The sequence below is a fragment of the Dromaius novaehollandiae genome, chromosome 3 (genome assembly GCF_036370855.1).
Source record: "Dromaius novaehollandiae isolate bDroNov1 chromosome 3, bDroNov1.hap1, whole genome shotgun sequence".
NCBI classification, from domain to species: domain Eukaryota; kingdom Metazoa; phylum Chordata; class Aves; order Casuariiformes; family Dromaiidae; genus Dromaius; species Dromaius novaehollandiae.
In genome coordinates this window covers 65068172-65090074 of record NC_088100.1, presented here as the reverse complement: position 1 = coordinate 65090074, position 21903 = coordinate 65068172, and the positions used below count along the sequence as shown (strand labels likewise).

General features: G+C 39.7%; 1 protein-coding gene across 5 annotated transcripts in view; it reads right to left on the bottom strand.

Moving 5' to 3' along the window:
- Window positions 1-2461: 2461 nt before the first annotated feature.
- The window catches only part of ARFGEF3 (ARFGEF family member 3), a 101498-nt gene continuing 82056 nt past the window's right edge, over window positions 2462-21903 (bottom strand). For 4 of the 5 annotated variants that reach the window (XM_064509044.1, XM_026120707.2, XM_064509046.1 and 1 more), the window contains 8 exons: window positions 20547-20675; window positions 19815-19991; window positions 19164-19278; window positions 18440-18542; window positions 17654-17785; window positions 15837-15967; window positions 10990-12220; window positions 2462-10328 (listed from right to left, as the gene is read on the bottom strand). In XM_064509044.1, coding sequence (XP_064365114.1) covers window positions 10137-10328; window positions 10990-12220; window positions 15837-15967; window positions 17654-17785; window positions 18440-18542; window positions 19164-19278; window positions 19815-19991; window positions 20547-20675 — 2210 coding nt within the window. In that variant the 3' untranslated portion in view covers window positions 2462-10136. The remainder of the gene's footprint in view (window positions 10329-10989; window positions 12221-15836; window positions 15968-17653; window positions 17786-18439; window positions 18543-19163; window positions 19279-19814; window positions 19992-20546; window positions 20676-21903) is intronic. The other variant, XM_064509045.1, reaches the window with a different exon arrangement.

The window sequence follows — 21903 nt, the reverse complement described above, 5'->3', positions numbered from 1 at the left end:
TCAGCACCTTGTCAAAAGTTACCAAGTAGGAAAGATAGTCTGGCTTGGTACTGGAGTAGCTTTTAACTCTTAGTTGACCACAGAGGAGTACAGTACAGCCGGTGGTAAACCTACATCATAATAAATCTTCAGGTTCAAAATCCTATTCACTATAAATAAATTTATAGCATGGAGGGAGATTAGGGTAATTTGATCTCCATACATCAATCTTTGACACTTCTGCCAACAGCTGTAATGGCAGAGAAAAGGAGAGCTTTACTGAAGCTATTCAGAGACTCTGTGTGGATTTGTGTGATTTGGTAAGTTTTTTTTCCTCCTCTGAATCTCCTGAATGACTACCTTTTGGTAGACTGTAGAGGGAGTCGAGTGAGCTGAGCTTCCTAGGCCTGTGAATTGGACTTTATAAATTAAGCTGTGATGACTGTTTTCTGATAAACATGCTTGGTAACAACTTCTATGGGAAGTCTTCATCATTGATTGATTAATAAAAAGTGTGTTATATGTCTACAATGGAATGTAGTCTTCGGAGTCTCAAGTTTTGTATCTCCTTCATATTCAGTGACTCTACTGAAGGGAGACAAGCTTGAGATTTAATGATTTGGCTTTCTTTCTTTTTTTTGACAGCACCTGTTTTCTTTGACAAGTGTTCTTGGTTGAAACCAATAAATGGAAGAAGTGCAAATGTGCTCTGTGTAACTACAATGAAATTTGACCACCAGTTCCATCCTGTGTGGGCTTCTTCCTCTCACACTAGTGGCAGGAGAAGCCATGTTAGCCTGACTCTGCCAAAGTCAGAAGAGAGTTGGAACCTTGTACATGTAAGGAATTATCACTGAAAACAGTGTATTTTCTGTATTTACCCACTTGCTGTTTCATGCTAATCAATGCAGCTTAGCAGGAAATGAAAATCTCTCTAATGGGATCTAAATGAGAGCTGTAGAGCAGCAGGATGTGGTTTCCTGCAACGGAAGTAGATCTGACCGCTGGGATTTAACACACACTGTTTTGCCAGAAGTGCCATAAAATTATTAAAGTGTCACAGCCTCATTTAGTTGCTTTGTAATCTGCTCTAATATATTTCTCTTAACCTTTGTGCTGATGAGGTTGTTGTATAACAGACATTGAAGGCCAGACCTTGTGTTGCTTCAGTGCTTAAAACATTTGCTGGGGTCAATATGATGATGGGAACAGTCAAGGGAAGTATGTTTTCAGAAGAATGAAGGTGAGGTGTTTGCACGAGTAGAGGTGCTCCAACTAGTTTTAATTTAGTTAGTAGGTAAGAGTATCATCAGTAAAAACCTGGCAGTGCAGCTTGAAAGTCTGACTACCTGAAACTGTGCCCAGAGAGCCTGGTGAGCTTCTGGAGCCCAGACAGAAAGGCTGGCTGTGGCATTTCTCACTCTTGGGATTATGTAGAAAGCTTGCCTGAAGAAGCCAAGCTGCAGGCATAGCCATGAATGCATGGTGCCATGCCCTAAATGTCACTCTATGCTGCTAGGTCTTGTTGCTGAAATAAAAACTCCTGCTTTCAGGGAACGCTTAACAATTCTCTTCACAGTACTGGGGAACATTTTTAAATACAAATAGAATTCAGATATTAAAAAAAAAAAAGAAAGAAAGTAAGTGTGTGTTAGCTGTGAGGGAGATGTTGACTGTTTCCATGAAATGTTATTTTTTTGCCCAAGAGGAGAGATGAAACATTGCATCACCCTTGCTGTTTGCATGCACCTGTAGACTGGCAATACTTTTTAGGTGCTAGCTAAATTCAGTGTGGTTGGCAAGTAAGCTTGAGGAATGCCTAGCTTAAAAACCCAACAAATTTTGGCCACAAAGTAGCACTCTGAGGAACTCTGTGCTAGCTGCTAGCTGCTTGGCTGCTTTTGTTTCTGGTGGTGGTTGCAAGCAGCTTGGATGCTGAGGAGCTGTGGGTGGGTGGGAGATAGGCAATGGCTGAACTTCACTGACACTAAAGCAGGGTACTTCAGTGTGTAAGTGGCGTTTTAGAGCTCAATTGCCGAAGTTCCCTTTTAGGACAATTTTCAAAGTTATTTAGGTGACTGAAAGTAGGTGCCTTTCCTGCCATGGTTTTTTTCAAAAAAACACAATCTCCAATGAAATCAAAGCCACAAGTATTTTGCTTATTTGGAAGAGGGGAAAGAAATGCTCCACACATTTAGATGCATCTGAAATTCCGCATAGTCTGTTTGCACCTTTAGTCTTCACAATAGCTTAATCCACCCCCCTCCCCTTCCAAAAAAAGGCCCAAACTCAAGCTTGAAGTGATGTAGGGCTCATGCTTTTATGTATTTTATTCTTGCTTCCATTGAAAAAAATAGCAGTTCAAGCAGCTAAACTCCACAGGTCACCTGTGAAAAATGCAGTCTGTGCTGGTACATAACAAGTATTTCAGACCTTCTCAGGTCTGCTCCTTTGCTTACTCAATAACTGTGAAATAACTATCTTTAGACAAAACAAAAGCAAGATTTATTTTGCATTTGCTTCTTTATTCTACAACACAAGCAACATAAATAGTTTATAATTTTTTTGTTTTAAAATATTTCCATTTCAGAATTCAGTCTGAATAACATATACACAAAATACAATTTGCAAGCCAGCTTACAGTGACTGCCTGAACAATGAACACCTAAGAACCAAACAAAGCTAGCAGCACAAAAAAACCGCAGCAGATATGAGGTGTTTCTCTAAATAAGGGCAGAAAGATGGAGGAAATGAATAAAACTGGGGAACTGCAGCTAGATATGAAATCTGTAGAAGGTAAACCCAGTGTATGAACTCTCTTGACAAAGGTCATTTACAGTCTTTCTTAAAAATACTAGTGGCTCCTCCTGAATATACAGCTATAGAGATGAAGTCTTGGGAATCATGTTTTGTAGTAAAATGCTTCTTATGGCAGCCTCATCATGGGAATACTGAAAATTTGATTTTCATTGGTCTTTGGCAAAATGGAGTGTCCACTCCCTTTGGCTCTTTTTTTTTTTTTTTTTTTTTTTTTTAATTCTTCCCTTCAGCCAAGGCTGAAAACTGAATTGGGGCCCAAGCAAGTATGTTTACAGTATCATAAATAATGACAAAATGGGGGGAAGGGAATGAGGAGAACTGAAGAAAGGTGCTTGCTGCTGTCACTGCATACTTTTAAATCTTTCATTCCCACCTGCTCCAGCAAACACTGTGCAGGTCATGGCTCTGGTACAATAGTGCTCTGCCCTTCCTGGCTGCTCTCTTTGGTATCAAATCCTGTCTTCCTCTGCAGAGCTGGGGTCTTAGGTGATTATGGAGGTGATATTTGTCCCTTGCTGAACCTGTGTACCTGTGCCTCTCCACTAGCTCAGCTCTCTCCTGTTTCAGCTTGCTTCTTGTGGAAGCAGTTTCCTCATGCTGACACTCACTACAGCCCAGATTACCCAAATGTGAGAATAGGAAATTGGGCCCTAGTGCTCCATGGCATTTAGATGAAATTACCTTCTGATGAGTGGGACCTTGGGGCAAAAAAAGTTGAAACAGATCCTATTGTCATGTTTCTTAACAAAAGGCGCTCTCTATAAGCTCAGGCCTGTGAATCAATGTGGCAGTGGAGAGCAAGCAAACTTCAACTTGTCCTAAAATAAATAGGATTTGAGGAATCTGGCTCCACAGACGAGCTCATTATTGCACTAATCCAGGATCACACCGTGTAGCTCCACTGATATCCACTGAATTAGGGCATTTTCTCTTCCCTTCGCTTTTAGTTCTTAATTTGAACCTCTGAGCATTAAGTGAAAAGAATGATGCATATTTTTGCAGTGTTTGTATAATATCATACTAAACAAGCAGCTTTGGCCAAATGTGGTGGGGCTGGTTATTTAAAAAGAAAACAGTTAGGTTAAAGGGTATGTTCTGAGGGAGATTAGTGGAAAAAACAGAGAGAGGAGATGCGACTCATTCCTTGCAGCTGTACAACTTCCTGGAGTCCCAGGTGTGCTGCTGGTGAGGGCTGCTAATGGAGCCTTATGTTGTGTCCCTACAGAAGTGCTACTTAAAACAGGGAGATTCAGAAAACAGGGATCTCTAGCTGCCAGATGCAATCTACATTGCATAAAATCCAACATTTGTGCTTCTGTGCTATGGTAACTTGGTCCTTTTAGACTAAACAAGACAATCTTTTCTTTTTTTTTTTTTGCATGATTTCTTCAAATTATTGTGGAATGATCAGAAATGGGGGGGGGAAAAAAAAAAAAAAGAAGCAAAACCCTACCTGTATTTCCTGTCACATGCCACAATCGGCAGTATACATAGCTCTTCCCAGAAATGACTGTAACCAGAATAACGATTAAATGATTTGCTTAAGCATAATCTTATCATACCCACACAAAAATAAGGACTAGGAAAGAAAGGAATTTTCTTTTTAATTAAAAAGAATTAACCATCGAGTAATACTATTTCTAGAACGCATTGCTAAAGGGGTAAACAGCTAAACCACATGCTAAATTTTGGAAGAAGTTTCTACACAGAAGAGCTAGGTAGAAATAAATTATTTTGGCCTGCTATGCTCAGCCACCTAAACATTAAAACTGGGCCTGTGCAAAAGTGAAAGTTCTGGTTTCAGGATACTGGGATGCACAAGAGTAAGTGCTAGTTCCTGTGGACTTTCAAGGGGGAGGTGTATAGGGGACAGTAACAGAGAGGGTGACATCAAGAACAGTACAAGACTCCCCCCTTCCTGAGAATTTGTAAACCTGCACGTAAGGATTGAAGGATTCAAGGATTGTGTCCAGGGTATTAAAGGTATCCAGGTACGTAACTCTCATGGCTTTGGCACTTTGAACATGGGCCTAAGTTGCACAGGGAGATATAAACTGCAGGTAGCATGCACAGCTAGATGTCACTACTTGCTAGCTTCTCTGTTATTCAATTGCATATGGATCCTGCACCTAGCTTCACAGTGGAGGTACCAACATGGAGATGCTACTGTATCAAGTGCAGATGGAGAGTAGGGCTGTGGAAACACATGGCATTTACAGTTGTGCTCATCTCCTTGGCAGGTGAGGACTTTCCAGTGAATTTTATGGTAAAGTTTACGTATTTAAACTTGACATGAAATTATATTGTGAGTCAGCTCTACTCTAGAGGGCATGAGTTTTTAGCTGTGATGAGACACAGACTAAATGTGTTCCATGTGTTTGGAGTTTTACAAAGAAAAAATTTACAAATGCAAATCTTTCCCTAATATTTTTTTCAGTATATTGAAATAAGTTAATTATGCTAAAGTGAGTGTTTACCTCTGTAAGAGTACTGTATCTGTATCTTAATATCTTAGAAAAGTATACATGTTCACCAAAAGACGGTCATGTTAATTCCAAGGCTGATGAATGCTCACAAAAGACTCCTGTGGTGAAGTTACCAGAACTGTATTAACCATTGCTGATGTGACAAATATTCACAGAGAGCATGACAAACATATTACTAATGTAGCTATCACTCTGTAAACATGCAGAGTGCTCAGAATACGACAGTGACTGGAGCCACAGGAATCTACATATAAACAGATCAATCTTTTCATATATCTGCATATCATTGCACTACAAAATAACATGCAAACCTATATGCTGTACAAGCATACATTTATGTATGCTTCTTCCCCTCTCTCACTCTCTTTTTTTTTTTTAGCTTTAAATATTTTTATGGTAAAGAGCTATTTCATGAAAGTAAGGGTATGTGATTCTGGCAATTTTCTCTGTCAGTGGCTGCCAGAAACATTTTTAAAAAGAAAGCATGTTGCATCTATTTCTGTAGTGACCCTCCACCTGTAACAGCCTGATGGAGGCAATGTGAAATAGTCCAAGGGCAGCATAGCTAAAATGCAGGCCTGTTACCTGAGTTTGATTCCTGATGGCCACTTTTTCTTTTCTTTTTTTTTAAGGCAGTAGTACTTAAAGCTTTAATGGGGACTTCTGCATTTCTGATACCAGTTTACCACAGCTAGGGATAGCTGCAATACATCTCTTCAAATTTCATTTGTATAAATCAGCTTCTGTTAATGAACATACTATTAGTTTGGATGGACTTATAGCCATAGTGTCTAAATTATCATATCACATTATAGGAATTGTTATACAATTACCAGTTTTACTATTTGAATTGTATTCTCTAATTTTAAAATCAGCAGGTAATAAAACAAAGGTCAAAAATGATCATTTGATTTATTACATAGTTTCCTGGCCTCTTATAAACAGATTATCTGGCTTGTATCCTTACTAAAGCAGAGGCTTCTGATTTATTTATCTAAAACTCGTGGCCTACAAATCAAACTATTCTGAAATGTTAGAGTAAAAAGCTGCGTTTGCAACTTCAGATTTGTTTCCCTAGCTAGAAAGGACAGAAGAGAGGAAGAGGGATACCAATTCCTCTATTTAAACAACAGAAGTAAATTTCAAAACTGACAATGTAGAATTCCACAAACAAAATTCCAGTTAATAAATAATGCCCAAGAATGCTGTGCCAGCCCATCTTGGACTTAAAACACTATCTGTGCAATTTATAAAGAGTCCTTAAACAACAGAAGAGCACAGGTGACACACTATAGCATGGGAACAGTCTCTTTCCCTGAAGATAAGAGGGAGAACACATCTTAAAACTTACTGCAAAGTTATTTAGAAGGATTTGTAGAATCAGCAGAACTGGAACTGACAGAATTAGTAAACTCACTGTCTTCTGGCCAGTTACATAAAAAACAAAACCAACTCATATAGAAATTTGTGTGACACAAAGAGACGTGAGTAAAGAGAGACTGTAGCTATTAACCAGAGTGAAGAGAAGAGCCAGGGCAAGCTCAGTCTACATTGCATGGACTGCGTTTTTCAAGGCTCGACAAATTTTTTGATTCAACAGTATAGCTGTTAATATGCTGCTGGTACCTCATGCGTTACATTATACTGGGGCTGTAAGGAAAGATTTGAATGGTTATGTGGGAAAGACTTACATGTGTGGAGACAAGGGCTACTTTGTGCTACTTCCTGAGGTACTCCTCACTCACAAGTGGGAAGCAGAAAGGCAGCCGTAGTGTGGTGTAGATGGACACGATCAGTGAATGCAGAACTCGGGAGTCCCTTCTGCAAGCTTACGACCGGCTGGCGCAAGCACCCTCTCCTGGCACTATTTTGAGCAAGCTCCTTTTTTGGGCTAAAAGCTTGCTTTGTGAGACCTGAGCATAGCATGTTGGCAGCCTTAAGCCAAGCAGCCCAAAGTATGCACAAAAACAGATTGCACAGGTCTGAGATGGTGACAATAGCTGATTTACCTATTTGGGGCTCTCTGATGTCTATGGTTAAACTATCAAAAATGGTTGAGAATGTGACCAAGTCCATGTATTTTTAATTTCAGAAGTGTATCAGAAATAATTCTGCACGTCAGATTAATCGGTCATGAAGTGGCCGTGGCCTGCCGTCCCCATGCTTCCCATTTTACATATAAAGAAAAGGAAGAGCAACATAAACTAAATTGTGCTAGTTTAAAGATTCATTTTTCTCTTTTTCTCTCCTTTTACATGAGATTTCTGTAATTACTCAGAGTTACTCATGCCCTCTTATGGTTCTCTGGGGGAGGGATATTAACGAACAGAGGCACTGAGGGTGACAATGGGCACTTAGTGCATAATCTGGAGAACGGGTGGTTAAAATATGGGCAAGAACAATACAGCAGATTTACTCCTAGTCAATTCCAGTATGGGGGTCGTGGCATAAAAAGTGGAAATGAAACAGTATTTGGGTAAAGAAGCTGGCTAAGCAAGTAGCATTAGGCTACGTCATGTCCATGTGCATTTCTTTTGGATATTGTCTTTCCTAGAGCTTTTCGTTTTGTAGCACTTTTGTACTGTAACTGCAATACATAACCAGAGTGTTTCCTAGCTACTAGGCCGTCTGGAATCTGACTGATTTTATTGACACTGCTATAAATTTTCACTTCTCCAATATAAATCAAGGATTTACTTAAGTTTTAGATAAGCACAGCCAGCATCTGAATCTAATCAATCAATCAATCACGTATAATGAAAAACAGCAGAGTAGGATGTTTTGCATACAGTTTGGTGATACTGATTTCTATTATTGCTCCTACTTAATCTACTGCTTTAAAAGCAGTTCTGTATATATGCCCCCCAAAAACTTTCAGAACAAAAATATAATCATCCCTTTAGTCTGCCTAAAGATAAGCAAGAAAGACACAGCAACAGAAATCGAACCACCCCACCACTCTCCCACATACCAAGGGCTAATCTCACTTATCCCCAAGGAATAAATAAGTCTGTCAGGGAAAATTTATAATTAAATGAGTAATTTAACAATTGTATCAAAAAGTCAAAATGGGTGGTAAGAAAGAGGTGTTTTTTAAGGAACAATTTTGCAATGGGAAGTTATGAAAGAAAGAGAAACTGTGTGATTGACACCACAGAAAGTTACAGGACAAAATATTCTTTGCATTAGTCTAGCAGTTGGCAAATGGGGAGTTGGGGATGGATGGAAGAGGCAGAAATCTGGGCAGACTCTTAGTGGACACATCAACTAAGGTGATGGCTGTTCAGTGGATCCTCTTGGACTGACCCTCTCTTTCTCCAGTTTAAGATCCTAAAAAGTTAGTTGTGCAAAGTCCAGGCCTGATATAATGAGATGCTGTTTCTGAGGATATTTGGAGCAGGAACTGAAGCTGTATATTTAGTTGGTGTGCACATTTTAGAAAGCTTTGGGAGAACATCATTAAGGGGTCAACCAAGATTAAAATCAATTAGTAAATTGTTTAGTATGGGAGTATGAGATGGAATATCTCTGGGGCTGTGACATAATTTGTGTGCCAAAGTAACCTTCACTCTATCTAGTGTGACTAGTGTCCCCTACATATTTGACAATATTAGTCAATCCTTCCCTTCTCCCCCTCACATTTAAAAGCAGAGTGTCTAGCAGCAAACTGTAGCAGCCCTCATCAAAGTGTTGCACAGGAGATATACCTACATCAGGATCTGTCCCCCTCTATTTACAGCAGCATGCCAGAACTCAGAGAGAAAAAGGAAAAGGTACCTTCTTCTCAGACTGGTTTCCATCATGATTCAGCTCAGCGTGGGGTGACGGGCTAAGTTCAGTGTAGGTGATGAGGGGCCTCCTGGCTGCAGAAGCCCTACATGGGCAAAAGTACGTTTCCAGTAAAAGCATAAGCCAACTTGGCGGTAGTGTTGCTTGAACTGGAACACTTAATTTCCCTTCGGTTTAGTTGAATGCTGGATATAGGCACGTGGCCTTGGCTGTAGCTTTGCTCGCTGGTGTGCCTTTCCCTCAGCTTCACAGGGAACAGCAAAACAAAACTTCCCTGTTGCTCTCAGGTGGAATTATACACATGGAAAGATAATCAGCTGTAAGCATAGCTGAACAGGCAGCCAGGGTACTGTTGTAGAGAGAAAAGCTTGACAGTGCCATTTTTCTTCAAGCAATACTCCACAAGGGCAATAAAAGAGTGAATAGCCTGTGCTCGGTTCACCAGTTTTAGACCTGGGATATTTCATTAGTAGCTCACTAGCCACCCTGTGTGTGACCAGACTTCAAAGGCTCTTCTCAGAGCAGAATAAATTTCCACTTTCTCTAGTGAGCAAGGCATATAGTTATTACAATAACCTTTATTTGGATTTCCTCTCTCATGCTAATTTCCAAGGGGAAAACTTTACCCTAAGCAAGTGTAATGTTTTTTACTTCTGCTACAGCCTCATCTTTTTCTTGCCTTTTACATAGGTTTGACATCCAGATAACAGTTGCATCCACAGCTAAGTGCAAATATGAAACTTCACCTGCAGTTTAATGTGGCTACCACTGTTACAAATCTGAATTAAAATGAAGGCTATTGAACTGTATTCCTTTAGGAACCAGCCTGTTTTACCTGCAGTTTTTGGGTTCTGGGGCCACTGCAAAACCCCAGGAACGCACTCCTGCTTTGCCTTCTGTGCTAGTGTGAAAGACAGACACAGTCTCATGTGGATAGAGGATATACATTGACAAGCTCATTGTTTCATAATTTATCACCCACAGCTAGGCAACTGATCAACCCCAGACACTTTGCTGTATACCTTCGATGTCTTCTTCCCTTTGTAACAGAGCACAGCTAATTTAAATGATGATATCATAAACCCGGCCCACTCTTCCCAGCCATTCCCGCACGGCCTGGCGGACGCGGATATCTGTCACATGGCAAGTCAGCTGACTGATACAGGGGAACACTGCTGGCTGGAGGGCTGTGAACGTTTGGTCTGGCAGGGCCTGAATCTGGTTGAGAACTGTCAGCACCATGTTGGTCCATGCCTAAATAAAGATAAGATATTAAGACATCTTGTTGTTACAGCCTCAGGACAGAGTAATGCTAGCATATTCATTTTATTTTTACTGCATCTTTCTAGTTCACATTCAGTACTTTAAGTCACTGTCTGACTTTATATTGCAGGTATCATGCTCATCTTCCTCTGCCTATTACTTATCCCACAGTGAATAAAGATTTCAAAGTTTGATGCTTTCACTGATTTGTTCACTTGGACATTCAAGCATCAAGTCTGTTTAGCGACATAATCCAGTATTTCTGCTATAGCACTAGCAGAAAACTTAAATACAAGAGCACTGTGACAAGCACCCTCATGTTTTCAAAAGCCCTTAAGTGGGATAGAGCCCTTAACAGTAAGCAATCAGTGTCACTGTAGGTTGTTAGTTCTTAGAAAAATGCAGCTTTGGCTCCAGCCACAGAAGCACTCTTCAAAGCTGTACTGGTATGTGCCTCATAGCACTTTCCTGAAGGCTGTTTTTTAATACAACAGACTTAGGCTTTTATCAGTGCCAGCTCCTGGAAATATTCAGTCTTGATCATGAGGGGAATGTTTTAACAAGGAGATTATAATCATTCTAATAAAAGAAAAAATAAAACATTTACAAGTATCTTTATTATTATTATTGCTATTGTACAAGCGTGTCCCACCTGTATCTGGGCCTCAGCATCTCGAACAGATATATTCAGGGAGCTGATTGTGGATCCTGAGCGTGGTCGCTTCTCTTGTCTCAGGATCTCTGGGCCAGCACTGAAGGAATGCCTCATTTGACCCTGATCTATAAGATGTTGTGGCCGCTGCAGTATGGGTGAGTCCTGCCCTCTTGAGCCCAGGAGCTCCCCTTTCTTTTCCACTTTGACCTCTTTGGTGAAGGATGTCATGGCCTGTTGCTGCTTTCTTTTCTTGTATTCTGTCATGAGCTTGGAGATGGTTTTGTCAGTGGCTATTGTGTAGATCTTGTTGCCAGCACTTTCCCACCATTCTTTTTTCCTGCTTTGCTCTTTTTTCTCTGGTGTAGGACTTAGAGGTGGGGGTAGCAGCAGCACTTCTCCACTCCCTCCTCTGGGTGTCAGGATGTCTCCCAGCTGGTCCCTGATTTGACTCCTGTCATCTTCAGAGGGTGTCTCTTTCCCAGACTGCCCTCCCGTTGATGGGGTGGAGGCTTCTGAGTGAAAGGATGGTAAAATGAAGAAAGGGTCGCCTTTGAACACTGGAGGCTCCTCTACATTATTCTCCAGATCCAGATGCATCTGGATGTAGTTGTTGCACAGTTCCATGCAGAGCTTATGAAGTCGCTTGATTAACCAGCCCCAGTCCGCATTGCTGACAGGTTGTACACTCAGAGATGGTATTCGAGCCCTCCACTGTCTCTTCTCCTTTCCTCGGGGAGGACTAACTTGGGCAGTTTCTTCAAAAATGTCTTCATCTTCTGAAGAACACTGCTGTGAGGAGTCTGTGCTTCTCTCATCATCTTCAAACAGGATCTTTTTCACTTGGTCTGCAGTGATGTTCTCCTGGTTCGTCAGGATTGCACAAACCAAAGCATGGAAGTAGATGTTGAAGCTCATTGCTGACTGGCGATACAAGTTGGCAGCTCCACTAATGCCAGACACTTTTTTCAGCAAACACTTCAACCCAGGTCTGGTGTCAAACTCTCTGGCTGTTTGATATGAATCCAGCAGTAAGTCAAAGATGACAGCCAAGTTTTGCATGGAGATGTACCTGAGAAAACCAGCCAACTTGTTCTCTGGTACTTGTATTGTCATTTTCTCCTCCAAGTGAGAGGGGCCTTTCACAAATTCTTCCAGTAAGATGTCATATAAATTCTGCAGCAGTACTTGGTGGGACAGCAAGCTCACTACTATTGTCCTGAAAGGAATACTTGATAAACCAAGAATGGGGAGGAAAAAAAAAAAAGAAAATTTTATGTTGTGATTTTACTAGATGTATAAGAATACTTCATATTTTAGAATCTCACATGCAAGATAGCAAAAGAAAGGCCCAATTTTTCCAGCTCTGTTTCAAAAAAGTAGAGGAAGACAAAGTCCTTGGGCTACTCCTTCAAATACTTTCCTGTGTGGGAAGACACTTCTATGAGTTAAGAAAAGATAACTCTCCACAGCGAGCACACCAATGGAACTTCAGCAGAGGAGGTATAAAACTAAGTTCTATAATAATTCTATTTCTTTTCTCCAGAGATGTCAAACACAAAGGGATTAAATATTCCCTTTCAGTTTCATAGAAGATGCATGCACTCTCAATATTTCAGACTGCTGTAATTGAGAAATTTGTTAACACACAAATTATGCAGCACTTGTGCCATTGATCCCTGACTATATTTTCTTTTTTTATTGTTGCTAAACTTTGGCTGTGTCGAAACATCCCTGAAACTCCTCCAGTGTCTTTTCAGCAAACCTTAACTTTCCTATTGAGGCCTAAGCTGGTGTACCCCTTGGTTTCCATTTCCAGTAGCATCAGTGGCATATCTTAAAACTAGAATACAAAATGCCAATGAACCAACCAAATAAAACCCAAGTACAGAAACACCAGCAATGCAACGGAGCATGCAAAGACGCTGAAGTCTCGATGAAGGCATATTTCATTGTTTCTCTTAAGACTTGAGCTTGAAAATCGAGATCCTTGTGTGGAAATACCTATTCCTAACATTGTTTCTCACATGTGATATTGGGTGATCTTAACCCTGCTCATGTTAAGAGATGTGTTGTGAATTATTCTAGATCTCACTGACTTCTGATCTGCACAGGGAACCCAGGAATGTCAGATTCCCCCAGCCAAGGTTTTAAGGCAATTCACTAGTAAGTAATATTGAAAGACTTACAGGCAGGGAGGCTAGGAAGAAGGAGTGGATAGGACTGTTACTAAAGCAAGACACTGGTATCTCAACGATTAAAAATTACAAAATGTGAAACTCATCTCAAGGCATTAAAAAAAAAATTACAGTTGTGATAAGTGGAGCAGATGCTCTGGTACACATAATAATGCTTGTTTTGATTCTAGGGAACTATGATAGGTCACAGATTTTAATTAGCACTACTACCAAGTGAGGAAAAGACTTTTCAGTTTGCTTGCAATACTGAAGTTCTAGGTTTGAATGAAAGTAAACCTTCATGAACATGAGATGTTCAGTTATAGATGTTTAATTTTTTTGTTGCAAAAATTATTCTGCTTTTATTAACCAACTTTAAAAAGTGTTTTCAAAGTGCCAAAATGGTGTCTAATTTTTTTTCTGAGAAATTCTATTGAAAAATCAATCTTGAGACTGCAACATTGATATTTACTAAAAAAAATCCAGAAGAAAAGATACTTTTAACTCAGAATTTTGTCTTATGCTAACTGACTTCTAAAACTACACACAGTCCCAATTAAAAAGAGAAAAAAGGAAGTCCTTAACTTATGTATGCCAGTTCACTTACCATGACACTAGCTGTCAGTGCCAACACATCAGTAAAATTTATAGTCTTATTAGCTGACAACGGTAAAAACTTGATGATTAATACATACATTGGAGCTTTTTACTGGGGATATCTGATGTAAAAATCATTAGAGGCTGTGACTCAGAAAACCACTTAAGAGCATGTATAAAGTTAAATGAGTGCTTGCAATGATTTTAAGAGACTAATCCTGTTCCAAAAGTAGGATCACAATGAGGGAGATCTGCTTTCCTTGTAATAGCCATAAAGGTAATTTACAAAAACAGTTTAAAGTACTGCTCAATTCCAAAAGAAATTAGCAAGGAACTATATGTGAAAACGTATGACGCTAATGCTGGTTAAGGATAGTATTTTCTTATTTTCCCCTGTAGTTTGAAGCTGAAAATATGATTATGTTGTAGAAAGAAGAAAAGTTCCCTTACCCCAGCTTCCTGTGAAATGATGCGGCATTAAGGAAACAAAAGCAAAAAGGGAAAAGTGAAACCCCATTAATGTTAAAGCAAACCCTTGAAAGGCTACAGTTATTAGCATGCAAGCCTGGCATGCAGTGCTGCACTGCTGTAGCAAATAATATTAAAAACAGTTGAACAGTCAAATTTTGAGCTCTGTTTCAGTAAAATATGAATGTTGTTGGGGAAACATTTCCCTACCAGCAAGTACACTTTTTTCAGTTGTTTAGACAAAGAGCAAGAACAGCACAGTGAGAGCATTCAGAGTTTCTCTTAATTGCAAGCATGCTTTTTTTATTTGTTTAAAGAAAAACATGACCCATGCTATTCTTTGTAAATGCAGCCTGTTCAACTTCATGGCATATGTGCCATGGAGGGGAGTAACAGTCTTTTGCTTTGCATTCATTACAACAGAGAAGGAGATCTGTGAACCTTTAGGACAAAACAGATTTTTTCCCACCAAGAGGGAAAGGGTGACACTGAGATCCCAGCCTTTCCTAGCCCCTGTTCAGGAGCCTGTTCTCTGAAAGCAAGACAACAGAGCACCTCCTCTTGGGGGAAACTTCTGCACAGCTGTAGAAGAAGTGAGACTTCTTGCATGGTCTTTCTTCCTGTCCATCCAAAAAGGACCACCAAATTCTGGCTCCTTCTTGCATGCAATATTTAACTTTGAATGAGGAGACCTACAGTGGTACAGAAGCAGGTTTGGTATCTAATAAAAGATCATTTCATGCCCTGTATTACATATCTTGCAATACAAAAACAAGTCCTGAATGCAGAAGTCCAATTCTTGGCTCTATTCATGTTATAGTAGTTGGTCAAACAACCAAGTGTAAGCGGAAGGAAATATCCTTTGAAAGGATCAGACCAAGTGTCATGCAAACACATGGGCTTCTGAGGTGGTAACATAGAGAAGGGTTTCCATAAGAATAAATAAATATCAAGCAAAAAGAAAGTTCCCTAGGTCAGTATCTTGACGATTTTGTAGCTTTGGATGTGGCCTTTTCAATTTATACTGCTCCAGTTTACCTTTTAACTTTTCCTACCTTCTAAGTAATACTGTATTTAAAACACCATTATTGAAGCAGACATTATTTCATTTGCCAGATATCATTCCAAACATAACAGTACTTCCAAAGCTTTCTTTAAACTGAAATTTGTACTATCTTTCTTTAAGAAAACAAATTTTCCTAGGAAATATCAGGAAAATCTTTCCAATATTGCTATTCTTTTCTTTATTTCATCTGTATTTCCTTTACTCAAAGGCTTTGTGTGACCCTATGTATCCTTCAGGTATTTGTCCACACTATGGACCATGACACAGATAACAGTCGGTAGAAATGGCCTGTCTGTAACTGGAATAGCTCTTGAACATGCTTGTTCACCAGTGGATGATCACGGGAACATCTGGACAGCAGAGGGTAGGTAAACTGATGTCTACTATGTCACAGTTCTTTTTTGATTTGTGTATTTCATTTTTATGGTGAAACCTGTGGAGAGGCATGGTTGGCCATGCTCTGTTCACATCTCTGTCAGCCTCACAGTATTTTTATCTTGCTTTTAACTACACAGTATTTTCCTGGGAAGATATTTTACCTTCTCTGGGTATGCCCATTTGGTTTCTTATCTGGTGGCAGGTCAATGATGAGGACACAAGACTGGGCATGTTCAAACCCTTCCTTGTTGCTAGGAGTCTTTGGAGAGCACTGGGTTTCCAACATGAAGACCTGGAAAACATCACAGCACAGAGAACAAATCAGGTTAGCACTTGCACGGAGTCCTAAGCAGGGCCCGACAATAGGATTTCTGTGGAAGATCTCCTGTTATGATGGCTTATTTTACAGTGCCAGAGGGAATTTAGCTATCTCCAGGCAAACCTTCCCAGGAGCATGCTGCTTTGGTAAACAGCCTCAGCACTCAGGACTACCTCCAGAAACCCAGTGGAACACAGTGGGAAGGACAGACATCTCTTTGAACTTGTATAAATCATAATACCAAATGTCAAAACAAGCCTTCTGCTGACTTCATGCTACTATCTGAAAATATCATGTATAGTAGAGACAAGGAGCTGTTTGCGTAGTTAGCCTGTTCTATCTAGAAAGGTTGATTGCTGGAAGGATTATTTTCCACCACAAAGAGACAGCAGATACCTAACTTGCAATTATTTGAGAGGCAAATGGGGAAACAACTCTCCGTTGCTATGGCTTTTTTTTTTCCCTAACTTAGTTGTGTCAAATCCCCACTGAGAAAGATTCCACTGAGGTGTTCACAAATCCTGGTTTGTATCTCCAGGATTTTCAAGCAGCATCAGTGTACAATTAATCAAGTCAGAAACTGACACCAAACATCTACTGGCTCTTTTAATCCAACCACTTTCCCATGATGAAACAGACACATGGTATTCAGTTTTAAGGTATGCTGTGGGTCATCAGACTTGCTGCATTTCAAGAAATTTGTTTTATATAACCACTTTCATAAACTGACCAACCTCCACTGCAGTTAATAATACAGTGTCAAAAGAACCGTAAGAAAGTCATCTCAGGGCTTGCTTTGCTGATTAGGAGTTAGTTGTTGAGAACTAGAGGATATTCTTGACATTGAACAACTGATATAAAACTGACCACTCTTTCCCTTCTCTGCCATCTATACCCATGTATTGATAGAAAACTGCATTTCCCCTCAAACCCTGCTTTGATAGGCTGAGCAAACCCAGTCTTTCTAGTTTCCTAGCAGTCTCTGTTCTAGTGTATTTTTTGCCCTTCAAATTTACCTTTCTTGAACGGAGTAATCAGAAATATTCTAGATGAGGACTCACAGTAACACTAATACTTTCCTTTCTCTATCAGAAATATCTCTGCTGATGTTTGCTAGTGTTGCCTACTTCTTTTTAAGCTATATTACCCAATGGCTTATAATCAGTCTGATCTGGTAACACATTCATCTTTCCCCCTCCCCCAGTCAGGCCTAATTCCTACTTTACAGAGTGGCACTTTTAAGGACTTTTCTAGTTTATTACTTTTTCTTACTACTACCACTAGACAAAAAAAAAAGTCTGGTGATGAGGGAGTCTGCTTAGGTTTATGCATAGGGTTTGTGAGGAAGGCTGTGGGCAAGATGTACAGGTGTTGCCTTAAGTGTCAGCCAAAGGGCAAGGTACAAAAAATACCAGCCAGAAAATGCTATTTTGTATTGAGCTGCATGAGCCTCCACAGGGAAGTGGCAGGGGAGCAGTTCTCTTAGCTGCCAACTTCTCTTAGTAACAATGCTGCTGTGGAAGGACACATTCTTCAGACCCCTTATTTGTTATTCTCCAGAGTTTTAATAAGGAGGAGCCCCAAATTTGCTTAGCTCCTTGTATACAGTACAAACAAGGAGGGAAGCTGCTCTGCCTTTCCCTGTAAAGCAGTCAGTACCTGTTGTGCCATGGCTCTGATTCTCCAGTATTCAGCTTCAGCACTTGGCGAGAGGGAGGGGGCTGCCACCTTCACTTCACAGGCATCTCCACTAAAGCTTTCAGAACCACTGTGGAAATAGCCCAACAGGTTCTACAGAGAGACACAACATCAGACTTTCACTGTGCGTTAAATTAAGTCAGCAACTGTAGAGCTGTCCCTCCTGTTCACATGTATTACAAGATTCAGAGTGATCTGTCCCATTATCATCAGCCTGCCTCCTGCTATTTAGCATTTGATGCACTTGATGCAAATGCATTACAGCTTCCTATATAGTCTGGCCTGTGATGAATTAACAGGATTTTTTATTATGAGAAAGATATAAGAAGAGTTCAGAAATAATCTATATAGAATATGCAGTAACATGATCAAGTAAGCAACTGTTGGTCTTCCGTCTAGCTTTAGTCAATCCAGAGGTAGAACTGGAGCAAAAGGTAAGTTTTCACCTATTTAACCCTCCTGATTTCATGCTGACAGGACAATTTGAAACAGTCTGGACTGTTAGTGACTAGTGTTGTCTGTACATATTTAGAAAAACAGATCTCAGTCTCCATTCTTGAAGCAACACCTTTCATTCCAAGTGAATTCACAAAATAATAAAAACTACCACATATTCCTCAGGCTCCTTTTCCTGGCTGTGTACCCCAAAGCTTGTCTTAAAAAAAAAAAAAAAAAAAAAAATTGTCAAATGTTAGTGAATCTGATCAGTGCGATTACATTTTGAATCTCAGCAGAAAGGCAATTTACCTTTACTGGCTCCAGAGTGGCAAAGAATGCATCCTGCAAGGCACAACATGCAAGCCTCCACATCTCTTCGGTAAAAACAGGTCCTGCTGTCACTAACACATATCTGCAAGCAAGGATACAGAAAAACATTACCATGTCCAAGAAAGAGCTAGATGGTTCTCATTTGTAATGGGAGAAGGTTGAAAACAGAAGAAGAGGCCACTCAGTAGCCATCTCCTCAGACTTGCCAGTTGTTACCCTGACCCCTCTTTTGTAATTACACTGTATTTTTTGACAGTTTTTTTTCTTTTTAAGTGTCATCTCTCCAGGAAAAGAACCAAACATTGTAGAAGTATAACGCAGTACTTATTTTGACTATGACTGTAATAACAACCTGAAGACTGTGGGATTAATTACAGCTAAACACCTATGAATTCCAGCAGAAAGCCTATTGCTTACTTTTCCTAAGGATTAATTATTTACTAACTGTATATAGGTAAAGTACAAGTGCTTTTTATGGGAATGATGCACAGAGAAGTTCCTAAAATTACAGCTTCTGAGGCTGACAGAAAACAGCGAGAAAAGGCTGATAAGTCTAAAATTCAGCATTCAAATAACAAGAGGCAGATATACTGCAGACTTCTTTTGACATGTTAGCCAAGTTAATCAGTCCACAATTTCTTCAAAGATTTGAGATGTAAAGATATCTTCTTTGAATATGCTAACAGAGTAAAGAGATTGTTACCTGATACAGGAGCAGCCAACTCTGGAAATTATTTCTGTTGGTTCTGCTACACAGGCCACCAGCAACTTGAAAAGATCTTTTAGCATAGTATTGATCATATTTTCATAACCAATATCTATAAAAAAAGACAAGGCCTAGTTTTAACATCATTGCCTTTGCATTATTATTTAGAGACAAACATACTTGCTACACTTATTGCTATTCAGAGACTTTGCTAAAACAACTCTTTTTATGCAGCTATCGCTATGGTTCAGTTTTGAAATGTACATCAAACTGAAATGAGAACAGTCCTTTTGAGGTTAACATTATAAAACGTTTGCGCTTAAATGATACCGGAGAAATTCTGTTACTTCCTGTTTCTGACTACTCCAGTTCTTTATCATCAAAGTCTTACTAACATTCTTTTGGAAAGTATAATACAAATGAACAAGGAGAATGGACTAAAAAACATCCACAGGTCCTTTCCAAGTTACATTTTTTCATGACTTTAAACTCCCCTAAACCCACTTAAAAAAAGCACCAAATGAAAATTCTCAACTCTCCTCTTCTAATGGTTGAGCAACCAAAAAGCAGTGAAACCATCTCCCTAAGTAGCTATTCAGTAACACGTCACTGATGACTGTCATTAGAAGTGACAGCAAGATGACATACCTGAGTGTATGAAACTTTGAATGTGCTCCACTACTAGTTCACAGGAAAGGCCAATGGCATGCTTGAAATTAGCAGATGCCACATCCCAGTAAGAATGGTCACCATGACTACGATGGAGCCAGAGGGACATCGTAGGAAGAAGAAGATGTACAACCGCATAAATGCCAAATCCTGGGCCTTTTTTAAAAAAAAAAAAAGCAAACAGTGAAGGTTGCAAATCTTTGCCTATAAAGCCTACATGCAAGTAAATTTGTAAGCTGTTCCAGGCTTGTGGCCAAGAGTTACGTGATGCTAAAGAAAGCAGGTTTTGAGACTCTTTTTGCAGGATAAGAGAGGAGGAGCAGTTTTGGATTCGCTTTATTATGAGCTAGTATATGAACATTTACCTAACTGTTTACCTGCTATGTTGCCCAGGGGGACTACAGGACTATATCACTCTCTTTTAGGATTTCCTGGATACCACACAAACATTTTCTGTGGCTAGGGCATTGATAAGAGTACTGCACTTCTTTATTTGTCCCTATAGGACTCCAACATACAAGATGTCTTTCGTCAACATAAAAGAACGGGCTAACTGTAACCACACACCAAGCCCTGGCAGGATCTTTTTCTTTTGAGGATGTCTCTGTGCAGCTCCAGCATGGGTAATGCAGTTTACAGAAGTGATTTTGGATTCTAAGAGGGTCAAGTCAGAGCTCTACTAGCTCATATTTTATCAAGTCCTTTCATTACCAGGTGTCTTGGCAACATTCCTCAGCAATTCAAAGAGCAGATCCAGAGTGGGAGGCTGGTGCTGGCGGGGACAGTTGGATATAGCAGTTGTTAATTCTTCCAGCAGAATAATCCAGACATTGATAAGGCCTACAAGGAAGGAAATAACGATTTAAAGGCACAAGGGAGGATACTGCATTGACCACAGGTGGAACTTGCCCTCAAAAAATGAGTCAGGCTAAGAAATTAATTGATTAAAGATCATGGGTTCTTGCTCTTAATTCATCCACATTCATTATTGCTGTGTAATGGTGGAGAGCAATATTAATTTTTGAAAGGATGGTCTCCTTTTCTCTCCCTTGAGTTTCATGTCATCCTCTCCCTCCAAACACACCTTGTTCTGGTCTCTTCTCTTTCCTAGTTTTCCAGTTGCATCAGTCCAGTCTTTTTAACCTTGCGCGCGTGCTCTCTCTCTCTCTCTCTCTTTTTTTTTTTTTAATGGGCATATTACGCATCTAACTAGCATTGCAAATTTTGCCTGGAATGGTTTGTACCTGCTTCAGTCATGCTCTTAGACAGTGATTTTAAGGTGACTAGCCATAATTCAACTGGCCATATTCAGCACCTAGAACTGAACAGTATTAATGCCTCACAAGGTATCAACAGGCTGCCTCTCGTGTCATCTTTAGATGTGTAAGAGGTCAGAAGAAGTGTTAAACATGAATACTGGCAGAGATGGACAACTATCAGAACAACAATTTGGATAGAGTTGGTACTGCGAGTTTATAAATACATTAGCAAACCCCTAAAAGAGTATGAGATACAGCTAATTTTCAAGACAATTTTGAAAGTAATTAGAAACTGCTGCCGTCTGATTTTTTGCTAGTTTCCAATGACATCATCAATGACTACAACAATCTTGCATATTAAACTTGCAATACTCCTGCAATATATAGTGGTAGTCTTGAGAAAAGTCTCCTTAGAAGGCTATGGGTTTATTATGCTAAAAAGGATTTTACTTCGGTTCACTAATAAGCCCATTTTCTCTGCCACTTGTAGCCATGCTGATGTAGTTTGTGTCTGCATGATGCTTGCTGGTTAATTATGTTCCAAAAGCGATAAAAAAAGCTGTAAGGCAGCTTTGTTTAAGATGTACTGAGAGACAGAATTTGTCGTCTGCAATACAAGAGTCTTCCTGGGAACTACAGAAAACAGAGTGACTCACTGACTGTGTTGTTTTATTTATTCACACCACTTTCACAGGGTATATTCAGCAGGTATTGTACCATTGTTTAGAGCCATACAGACTTCAATTATCCTTCTAAATAAGGAAAAAATATTACCTACTCAGCACTAAATCTGGGCATCTTCAAATTTG